The sequence below is a fragment of the Anoplolepis gracilipes genome, chromosome 1 (genome assembly GCF_047496725.1).
Source record: "Anoplolepis gracilipes chromosome 1, ASM4749672v1, whole genome shotgun sequence".
NCBI classification, from domain to species: domain Eukaryota; kingdom Metazoa; phylum Arthropoda; class Insecta; order Hymenoptera; family Formicidae; genus Anoplolepis; species Anoplolepis gracilipes.
Genome location: NC_132970.1, coordinates 22,446,208 through 22,458,344, shown reverse-complemented (window position 1 = coordinate 22,458,344; position 12,137 = coordinate 22,446,208). Strand labels below are relative to the sequence as shown.

Below are 12,137 nucleotides of genomic sequence, written 5' to 3'. Positions count from 1 at the left end.
CTCGAAGACGTGTATAAGTATATCGTACGAGGCAAATGGCACGCGAGACTTCCGGCACCGGTCTCCGGTTCACCTTTGCAACGTCGTCTGCCGTACTTCGAGTATCGGGTTTATGGTCCATTCTTCCTCCGAGAATCGAGATCGCGATTGAATGGCAAGAGCGGAAGCGGCATACGCCCCCGTGCGTTTGTGTACGTTCGCCTTGCGCCACGCAAAACCCCTTTTTAACCCCCCCCGTTCATTGTCTCATCCGGTATAGTGGAGATGGCTACGAACGCGGCGAGAAAAATGCTGCGAAAAATTTTGTGCGAATATTTAAATAACAATATTAAATTCAGAGAATAGAGAGTAAATAAATGACGCGTTATTCTAAAAAATATTACTATGTAAGTATTTCGTATTATAATTAAATCTTTAAGTGTCCAAGTGACACCATTCGAAGTCTACAGAGAATTTGATTCTATGCGAAATGTTTTTCTAAACCTAATCATTTTACTCGCGGTATTTTCAATTCCGGTCTCGTTTGTGGTTCCCTTGGTAAAAGCGTATACGTGACGAAAGCGAACATACATGTACGTGTAGGGTGGTCTGAATGGGCCGCGAAGTGACAATGGTGAGGCAATTGTTTCCCTGACTTTTATCCCACTCATTATTCAGCGCGACTATTATGATCGTCAGCGACCGATCGTCATTACGGAGGTCGATGGTTTCGAATTACCCAACCATTGTCAAGAGAGAACACGGAATACGTGCTCTGCCGAAAATACGAAACGAGCACAGCATTGGCGATCGGCACGTGTATGCGCGTACGTTGAAACGGTTCCCGTCAGAATTTACGCATCTCCATTCGAGCGCGCGGAAAGGCTGGTTACGAGCTCAATTAGTTGCTCCGCGGTCTGCGGTTGTGTCATGTTAACGATCATGACGTCGAGTTTACGGTACTACGCGATTTAGCCAAAAACCATTTAACATTCAATGATAGCATTTGCATGCGAATGCACATGGTTATTTATGTAGGATCTTGATATTATGGAATGAAAAAAAATTAATGATGCTGTGTGTTGTGTATATACGAGGCCTTATGCAAAAATGATGTTTAATGTCAATTTGAGTTGTGATTAAATTAAAAGCTGACGTGCGTCTGCATATATGCACCCGTTATACCACAATTGTTTTATTGTTGATACAAATTACGCGTTGCGTATTGAATTCTTGGTGGAAACGGAGACGAGTTTACGGTGCGATTATATAGGCAGCCGGTCGCGCAGGGGGTTCAGGTTGGAAAAGGAAGAACGAGAAGAAAGAATCAGTGATAACGAGGTGCCTCCGGTGCTCTCCAACGGGGGCTGCAACAGTCGTGTCGGGTGGGAGAGAACACTAACCCCCCGTAGACTGCGCAGCTGTGAACCCCCCGCCAACTCCTCTCTTGGCCACGACTCGACGACGACATGTCGAACACCAGTGAATTCCGGGCGCACGTATCGAGCCCAGCGGGACCCGTTGCCATTTTGCAAAGCCGCTCGCATTCATCCGGGCACGCACGTGGGCACCAGTTTTTTTTTTTTTTTTTTTCGACCCTTAACGTTTGCTCATATGTGCGGCTCAAACGATTCGTGCGACTGAAATCTCACTCCTGAATCGTTATTCTCATCGGAACCGCGGGGCATTTTAGTTTTGTATTTCTCATTAACGATCATGTGGATATGTAATCATTTTACGTAATAAGATTATATATTGCATTTCTTGAATTTCTTTCATAGTTTGATTACCTAGTATACAATTGATTTTTTAGAACAATATAAAAATTTTAGTAGAAATAATCTTAATTGAAGATCTTTTATGAATTTTAAAAAACCCATAAATATAAACAAAATACAATATATTTTGATAAATATACATTCATAATCTAATCATTCGAGATTAAAAATTTTCTTTAATCATTATATAAAAAAGTGTTTCATCAGAGAGAATAATATATTTGTTAAAAAAATTACATAAAGAATAATTTCAATTACTATAACTCTTGAGGTTAATTAATTAATTAATATATTTAATAATACAATAATAATTTATAATTGATTTTTAATAATAATAATAATAAATAATATAAATATTCGGCAAATTTTATTCTTGTAATTAAATCTTTTTATATTTTTTGAAGTAATAAAATTGCCGGCTGTAAGTTGTGCGCTCAACGACGCGTCCTCGATTCCGCTGGTCGGATGTCAAAGTCCAACTTGGTAAACCTACCGGGAACTTTCTTAAAATTAAGCAATTCCCTCGAATGATTCGGGAGAGACTGCCGGGACGCAATGTAAACGGCATATAACCGAACGACTTAATCCGGAATACCGTCGGAATACACCAATCCCCTGATTCGCCGACTCGCAATTTATTCCTCCATACCCCTCGTCGCTACGTCGCCGCTCTCCAATTAACTTTAAATCACCCTCCTCTGCGGACTCTCCTCATAACGTGAAACTTCGAAATTCAGTCCTAGTTCGTCTCGATTTACGTAAAGACATTATTGCGATGTACTCACGCTTACATTAATATGTGCTTTGAAAGTTTTATCGAAAGTCAATTTCCTCTTTTCCTACTCTCAGTACTGTGCATTATTTATAAAATATAATATTTTAAGAAATTTTGATATAATTTCAAGACTCCCCGAATTTAATTTATACTACATTTATATTATGTACAGTTTATACATATATATATATATATAAATAGAATGAGGTAATTATAATTATTATTATTAATAAAGAATTATCAATATAAAAAGAGAAATGTTGATATTACAAACAACATCCATTCAATCTGATTAAAATGTAATATCAATAAATATAAATAAATATAATACATATAATAAATATAATACATTTTCTTAGCATATTTTATTTTATGTCATATTAATAAAAATTGTTATATATAATATATTTGATAAATATCCACCTTCAAATTTATTACAAGTATTAAAGTACTTGCTGCTTATCTAATTGAATTCTGAAAAATTTACTGTGAAATGCGATTATCATATACGTGATCTTTGAAGACGCGTGTAAAAGTGCGACCCTATAGACGATTAAGCTGACTAATTTCGAAACGGCTTACGTCTCGTCAACTGAATGGAATACGGAGGGCGGGTTTGTGGCCGAGTTATGGGACAGAGGACAAACCAAGGGTGCGTGCATTGTGCCTCCTGTCATCCTCAGCCCAAGCTTTCGTTGCCCCAAATGCTAATTATATGTCAACCGTTCACGCGCCGTATCACGAAAGGTTCACTATCGGAAATGGAACAATGAAAAAGAATTTGTTAATAGGTCTGACTCAGAACAAAGACAATTTCAAGAATTTTCGATTCCTTTTAAAGAGAAATTTCTTCTTCCGGTTTTACAAGACAATCATGACCATTGTTCATGATTTCCTGTAACATTCAATATATAATAATATAATTCTATGTTATTACGAGATATTATTACCAAAATTGTTATGAAATTTGCATTGATTATGCCATTTGTACTGCAAGTTTTGAGATAAATTTTAATATAAATTAAAATAAGGAGCTATACATATCTCTTCTCTCTCTTTCCGTGCTTCCCAACTGAAATTTATAATTATTCGATGTGCGATATAATATTATTATGTAAAAAGGAATTAAATGTAAAATACAATATACGTCACATATTTTTGAGGATCATAAGTTAATTTAAAACAAACAATATTTGGAAAATTAGAAGCGCAGTTCATAGGAAAGGTCAAATAAGGAATTTTGTGGCGCACCTTATTCCCTTATCGCCACTTAACGTGAAGAGTGATGGGCGTCTGAGTTCATGAGCAGGTATACTCACAGAAGGCCGCGGTGATTGATGGACCTTGTACACGCGAAATCGTTATCCGCCCACTTTCACCCTCTTATTCCAGAATGTTCATACGAGGGATTCACTGATTCGAATCACAGCGCCTACTGTTTCGGGGTCAACTATTTTAACTATTTTAACTAGGTGCACGTCTTTACGAGGCTGCAAAAAACATCATCCATTAAAATTTTAGTTAAATTTTTCTTTCGAAAACAAGTTAATAAAGTTGAGAAAGAGAATTCGTTCAAAATTACATTATAAGTTATATAAGTTACATATATATAAATTATAATTTTTTGAAAACTAAATACAATGTAAAAATATATCTTAAAATCGAGCTAACAACAATTTTTACTTGATTTATATTTTATGTGCATTTACAATTATCTTTATCATCTATTCATTTTTGTAAAATAATTAAATTCTTGTTCTGTTATTATAATATTTTCTTACTTTTTAATTATTTCTAGAATTAATGCAAAAAGAAAACGTGTGCAAACAGAAAGAACAATGTAATAATAAGAGCAATGTAATAAAGAGCCCGCTCTTTTATCCTGCATTAGTCACAGAAGATCTAAAGAAACTCAAAGAAAAATAACTGTCGATCCTCAGACGGTCGCATTTGCAAGTCTGGAGAGACGAGCCTAGGAAGCATTTTACAGTAAAGGCAACGGTGAAACGACGTCTAGTTGAGTGTAATATCTTAATTGTTTCTTTGATTATGATAGAAAGTAAATAAGAGAAGGAAATCCTGATGGTCGAAAGGGATTGAAGGGTAGAGAAAGGTAATTAGCAGGATCGACAACGAGACGAACAAATTTGCAAAGCCATTTCAAGTTCCTTCGAGTATCTTCAACTTTCTTTAAGTTCGTAGCTATCCGCTCATCGTTCGCTAATAGTTTACTAGAGGTGATTGGATTCTTCGGATCGTTTGTAACCACATCGGTAAACTTTGTACATTTAGCGCCCGCGATTTAATCCCTACCGGTAGATAGATCGCTCGCTCGCAAAGGGGTTGCCACGTTATTGAGCCAGTCACGAAGGCAAGCTCTTAGCTTCGCGTAGTCCGCGCGTCTTTTATACAAAACTTGCAACGCCTGAACATTTCGTTCCTCGATGGTAATTTTTGCGCTTTATTTTTCTCTCTGAATTATTCAAAAAGTCTAATATTTCTAGCAGAAAGAATTTTTCATATTATCCTTTAAATTACTTTTTCATATTTTTGCATCGAGTGATATTTTTATGCATAAAGATAGAAATATCTGTATTTTTATTGCAAACATATCAATATCGCGGAATAAAAATTTACAATTTTAGAAGAATCGATTCTAAAAATATATTGTCCAATAAATGTGAAATATAAATATCTATGCGATATTGCGCATTTGTATTCTATTTGAAACGTTAAATCTTTCTATCTCGATTATACATACACGTTCTCTACATGTCTGCAAAAATATAGTTGTTAACAATAGAATATTGTTATATTTTTTTTTCCCCAGTTATTATACACACATGTTTTTAAGAGCACTTTAAAATTTGATATATGATTTTATCCTCCATTTCAACTATCTATCTATATAACTGTACGATTATTCAGCACGCATGCTTTTTTTATCGCGCGTAGAGAGAATAATTTGCGAAAATTTATCAGGCTCCTAAAGGAGCAAATGGCCGCGTTGACGATCGCGTGGGACACGTTGTCGATTGGGTCGAGTGGCATTAAGAAAACAAAATGGTCTCTGGCTGCGTGTCGGCCATACTTCGGCTGGGATTGATATAAATTGGTAGAATTGCCGGGTGCCACGGGTCCCGGTTCGCGGTAGCGGGGAACGATACTGATTGCCACGGCCGCTCGTTAAGTACTGTAACAATGCTAACCCCCACCACGATGCGGTTCGCCACCCCTCGCTTCTTGCACCCTCGGGCGACCGATGATAGCCTCCACCAATCTGTTCTCGTTCATCCCCTCCGCGGGTAGCAAGCTTACTCTGCTATCCCTGTCGACTGAAGTGAAACGAGAAGAGGATAGTGGGAAGGAGATACAGATTGACGCGATACCGACGAGAAGGACGAAAGTATAGCTTTAGGTAGCGTGCGAGAAGGCAGGGAGTGAGAGTATATAGGGGACAGAAAGATAGTAAAAGAGATGGAGGGAGAAGCGTGAGAATGGGAAGAAGGATGAGTGAGGCAGGGTGAAGACAGCAGAGGGAGAAGCGTGTGAATGAGGAGAGTGTGAGAAGAGAACCAAAGATAATGTTGGAGACGGAGTAACAGAGAAGACGACGAGCATGAAGGGAGATGAAGTAGAAGAGAAAATTGCGGTGCGTAAGAGAAGGAAAAAATAATAGGGTAGAAGATACGAGAGTAAGGAGGAAGAGAAAACAGGCAGATAGCGCGAGAAGTAGAAAAAGGATAAATAAAATTGAAGAAAGAAAAATAATAAAAGATAAAAGAGGCACGAGAATCATATTATTTTGTATATTTAAGAAAAAAAGCAAGAATAATATGGAGAAAATTCAATAAAAATGAAAAAAAAATGAAAATAAACAAGAATATTATCATAGGACAAAAAGAGCGAGAAATAAAGTAAAGAGATAAAGCTAATAAAAGCAATAAAATAATAAAACGACAGAGAAGACGCAGAAGATATCAAACGTATTCTAGAAATTATCAACTTAATATTGAAAATATAATAAAAATATAAAAAAATATCAAATTTTTAATTTTAATTCTTACACACAATTTGCTTAAAAATATAAAAAAATGAATACCAAACGTTTGTAAAATATGTGTAAAACTAAAATCAATAACATATTTATAAAAGTAATAAAATAAAAGTGTAGCGATAGAAAAGAAACGGAGAGAAAAACGCGACGAAGTCACAAAGACGCAAAGTGACGCGAGAGATGACGGGTGCTTACCTTGGAAGAGTTCCAAGAAGAACTTTCGCGTGATACATAATCGTGTCCTTTTGTTGATGGTACACTTCGGTCGACGGTTGGGCTCTTCCATGGCGCTGGAAGCTGGCGTCGCATCGCGTCGACGTTGTCGGCGCTTCTCTAGGGGCGGCAGGGGCGGGTTTCGAATTACGTTGCGAGGCAAGACCGTTTTCCCTGCTCGAGTCTCGCTTCTCACCCCGGGGGGGTAGCTTTTCCTACCGGGCGCAGCCCGGTTATTAGGGCTGCCTTCGACTGAGGGACAACAGAGAGGTACCCGACGATGGGCGGGACTTGCGAAAGGCCATTGCGCCGCGTTCCATCCAGCAAGTTTACTCTTTAGAGCTTTTCGGAAAAATTTTTAGCGAGCCATACAAAAGCAAAGAGAGTTGGAGCGTAAACGTGCCGCATTATAATGCGTGATTTCGTAAAAGAAAGAAATTTATGGATAATTAAACTGAATAGCTTTCATAAGAAATGACATAATCTAAATTTTCTAAAAATATAGATTTTTTTATTTATTTTAAAATTTAATGAGAAATATTTTTATGAGATTTGAACGTATATACTTAGATTTTTTTATTCGTATACACAATAATAATCATTGGAAAATTATAGGCAAATAAAACTTAATGTTTTTAATACATAAAATAAAATAGAAACAATTTTACAGAAAGGTACTTAAAAGATACTTATAATCCAATAAAAATTGTGAAAAATATTTTTTTATATAATAGATATCGATTTTCATTGACATTTACATTAAACATAAAAGAAAGATATAAAGTAAAATAAGAAATTTATTTAAAATATAATAAAAGAGCTTTCAGTTAACATTATTTAAGGAAGTAATGTAATTTTCTATTTTTTCGTAGAAACAAAGTTTAACAGATGCGTTTCTATCTAGTTACACTTGTTCCAATCAGACCTGTCCTATCGTAAATCTTGAATCAGGATCCGACGACTATCGCGCTGGGAGTATTTCGTGGGATAGCCAACGAAATCCCATCCAATTCCAGCCGTCATTCCAAGTCCAAACATAACGCCATTCCACGGAGCAAACATTTCTACTTTTCGACGTGCAAACCTTTCGCGATACCTCCGGGAAAGCTTGCTCTTCTACTGTGCTGACCATTTCGCGTCTCATTCAGTTCTGTCATTCATTCCCTGCTCCCATATTGCATATGCTTAATGGTACGCTCACGTATACAGCTGTCATCCGCATTCAAATATCTATATCTTATTAAATAGTCTCATTTTAATCAAATGCGTGAAAGATACATCTTGTTGTCGAGTATTTAAAAATATTATAACAATATGCGTATTAGTTATGTTAGTAAATAGCAAATGTACCATAAATAGTTTCGTAAAAAATTAAGTCGATTATATCACACATTTTTTTATTTATGTTGTAGTTTTTTTTAGTCATAAGAGAGAAAAAAGATGAAACTGTGAATAATACAAGATTCGTATGTAATATTAAAAAAAAGCATTGTTTAAAAATATATAAAAAATTAATGGCTTTAGCATGTTCGATTAAAGTTATTAAAGAGTTAGGCGTTTACGAACAGAAAATGATGCAGAAAACATTGACAATATTTAGAAAATAACAAATCATCGCGTTTTCTTATTGAAAGTCGATGACTTTACTTAATATAGCCGTTTTTTTTTCTGTGAACGCGAGGTTCAGTTGAATTAATATAATAGTGGTACCACATGTTTCACTCGGATTTACTGACATGTGGGTTTCGGCGTGCGCTATGGAAATACTAACATGGGGCTGCGAAGAGAGAATCGCCGGTACTGGTGGCCCTCGAAGTCATCAAATTGATCGCTATGATTTGGATATTCCCTCTTTGGACGATTAGTCTCGTGCACATCGAATATGCTGTCGACAAATAATAGACGTTTTAATATCTTCAGCTCGTGAATAATTTTTCATTATATTTATAAATTTTATATGTATTTCACTTTCTTATATTGCTTTAAATTTAAAAATTAAATTTTTAAAGAAAAAAACAAATATTAAATTTATCATATTTAAGCTCTAATAATTATAAAGTATTTATATGTATGTATAAATACATTAAATATACTTTTCAGGATATTTGTGGATAATTTTTTATGTTGATTAATTGAGAAAATATAAAGTATGTAAAAAGAAATTATTGAAAAGAAAAGAATTTAATAAAAGAGATAATACATATAAGTACATTTAAACAAATATAAAATACAAATGTATAATACATATATATATATTTAAAAACAAATAAACAATAAGGCCTTTACTAATAACAATAATAATAATAATAAAACAATAGAAATAAACTTCAGATGCAAAAATTCTTAAAATTAAAATATAACAAAAATCGAGAATTCTAAAAATTAATATGTCAAAATCGTGTAATATATATATATATATATATATATATATATATATATATAAGAATTATAAAAAAATATAAATATTAAATAATACAAATATTTATAAAAATAATATAAATATTTATAAAGAAAAGAATATTCTTTTACACAAAATATTCACTAGACGTTAAAACCTCGACAGAAATCAGTCAGTAGGCGGTGTTAAGCATATAGGGAGTGTTCTTCCCCTTTGCGCGATTCACCCATGAAAATCCCGACGCTCCGGAAAATACCGTCTTACAGTCAGTATTTTCATTGCAGGCCTACCATGCAACCATTCGCGACGGGCAGCACAATGGTGACCGAGACACCGACGAGCCTGCCGCCCGAGAGGGTGACCTCCCCGACGCCCTGCCGCAATCTCACCTTCTCTATCGCAAAGATTATGGAGCCGGACAAGCGACTGACCGAGCAGAACGCTAACCAGGTTCCACCCCTGCCGTCAACGATACCAGCAACGACAACGACGACAATTTTGCAACAACCACCGAGCATCTCTTCTTCGTCGTACTCGGCGCACTTGAAATCGGCGTTCGAGAAGTACGTACCGACTTTAAGGCATCAGGATCTGCTGCAGCATTATCCTGTATTGTCCAAATACTATCCGCTGTACTATCCTAGTCCCTTATTGAGGGCTTTCCCGGGCCCACCGGCTTCAACCCCGTCGGTCACGCAGAATTCGCCACCTCCAACGACCATTCAGGAAGCCTCTTCGAGGCTCAGTCTCGCCAACATGTCGCCGGAGAATCAGCGTGGCAAGAAGAGTCCGGCACCGCGTGGCGAGATCGGCACCGTGAACAAGCAAAAGACCTTTACCTGCCCGGAATGCGGCAAGGTGTTCAACGCGCATTACAACCTTACGCGACACATGCCGGTGCACACGGGCGCCCGGCCTTTCGTCTGCAAAATCTGCGGCAAAGGTTTTCGGCAAGCGAGCACCCTCTGCCGGCACAAGATCATCCACACCGCCGAGAAGCCGCACAAGTGCGTGACCTGCGGAAAGGCTTTCAATCGTAGCTCGACCCTCAACACCCACACGCGAATACACGCCAATTTTAAGCCGTTTGTCTGCGAGTTCTGCGGCAAGGGGTTTCATCAGAAGGGCAACTACAAGAATCACAAGTTAACGCACAGCGGCGAGAAGGCGTACAAGTGCAACATCTGCAACAAGGCATTCCACCAGGTCTATAATCTCACCTTCCACATGCACACGCACAACGATAAGAAACCGTTCTCTTGCAAGATCTGCGGCAAGGGCTTCTGCAGGAACTTCGACCTGAAGAAACACATGCGGAAGCTGCACGACGCGGGCTCGCCGGTGCTTAGTGGATTGGACCAGGGCCAGAGTCACAACCAGCAGTCGGGCTACTCGTCAGTGTACCACGGTCCGGAACACTCGATTGTCAACCCATTCATACTTCCCCCGCCTGGATCTACGAGTTACCATTCTCTCAGTAAGATGTTGTGACAGAGCGAAAACATGCATTATCCTAGAAAGACACAGTATCCGCTCATTCTCGGCTCGCCTTGCTACTCGGCTGACATGGGCCAATTAGCGCAAACTTCCAAGTGAAGGGCAAAGGAAATGCCAAAGAATCCGTGTCCGTTATCTCTTACTTGGACAAAATATATCCCGCTTTTGTCACTATCGGAAAATACATTCACGACATTATTAACTGAATATGTATACAATATTGAAAACGTGGTCAAGAGCTGATAAGATCTTTTGTAAGTGCAACGGAAGTTTTAATATAATAAGAAATAATATTGACAATTTGTCTGATATCAAATCTGACAGTTGGTTGTTCATCTGATGCATGATTACAAAATTGAGATTAAAGTTGAATTGGAAGCAAAATAATGAATGACTTGAGTGAAATTATCGCTCGATTTTCTTACTTTTATATCTCGAGATAAACGACATTTCCGTAGTTCTCTATTTTTATAACGTAACTGACACGTTAATTAAATTTTATCAAATTTATTCTTTCAAATTTATATATAAAAATATTGTAACAAAATTGATTTTTTCACATTTTTATAATATCTCACCGTTAAAAATTCTTGACTAAATTTACGTTATATTTTATTAGTCTCCATAGGTTATACTGTAAATAGAGATATAATTGTCAGACTTCCGACTGGATTGCACGCGTTGTAACAGTCTGGATAATACTTCAATATGTGATTTTACCAGATATTTACCAGATGATGATGTATTGAATATTGCAAATAATTCGTAGCGTGAACGAAATCAATTACATCATTCCATAAACCAACAAAATGCAGTTGCCCTATTAGTCCCTTCGTCAATTGAAAAGGGTTTTACTGATCGATTTTGGGCATTAATTGCTGCATCAATGGACTCCTGCGGGCTTATTACACGTGTATGTAAATATTTGTAAATATATATATGTGCAAAGCAAATACGTTAACGCGTAAACGATGAACGAGAGATATTAGTAAAGTGATTTGTAATTAGAGCTGTCTCAACACAGAGACTGATAGAAAGAGAGAAAGTGTGTGTGTGTGTGTGTGTGTGTCTGTGTGTGTGTGAGAGAGAGAGAGAGGGAGAGAGGGAGAAAGAGAGAGGGAGAGGGAGAGAGAGAGAGAGAGAGAGAGAGAGAGAGAGAGAGAGAGAGAGAGAGAGAGAGAGAGAGAGAGAGAGAGAGAGAGAGAGAGAGAGAGAGAGAGAGAGAGAGAGAGAGAGAGAGAGAGAGAGAGAGAGAGAGAGAAATCGTCCAAAAGACTTATCAAAATTCGTCCAGATCTCACGCAGTGTTTACCCTCGAGTTCCATTATATATTGCTCTGTTGTGTGAAAAAAACATTTAAAATAAATATGCGTTTGTCTGATGAGGATTTTGAAAATATCACATTTGTATTTGTTGCGAAAATTAAATCAATATTCTTTT

The 12,137-nt window shown here is 36.9% G+C and overlaps 1 protein-coding gene across 2 annotated transcripts in view; it reads left to right on the top strand.

Moving 5' to 3' along the window:
* LOC140668906 (uncharacterized) overlaps positions 1-11,823 on the top strand; it is a 31,976-nt gene extending 20,153 nt beyond the window's left edge. For both annotated transcript variants that reach the window (XM_072898234.1, XM_072898244.1), the window contains exon 2: positions 9,485-11,823. In XM_072898234.1, the coding sequence (XP_072754335.1) occupies positions 9,492-10,691 (1,200 nt within the window). In that variant the 5' untranslated portion in view covers positions 9,485-9,491 and the 3' untranslated portion in view covers positions 10,692-11,823. The remainder of the gene's footprint in view (positions 1-9,484) is intronic.
* The last annotated feature ends 314 nt before the right edge of the window (positions 11,824-12,137 follow it).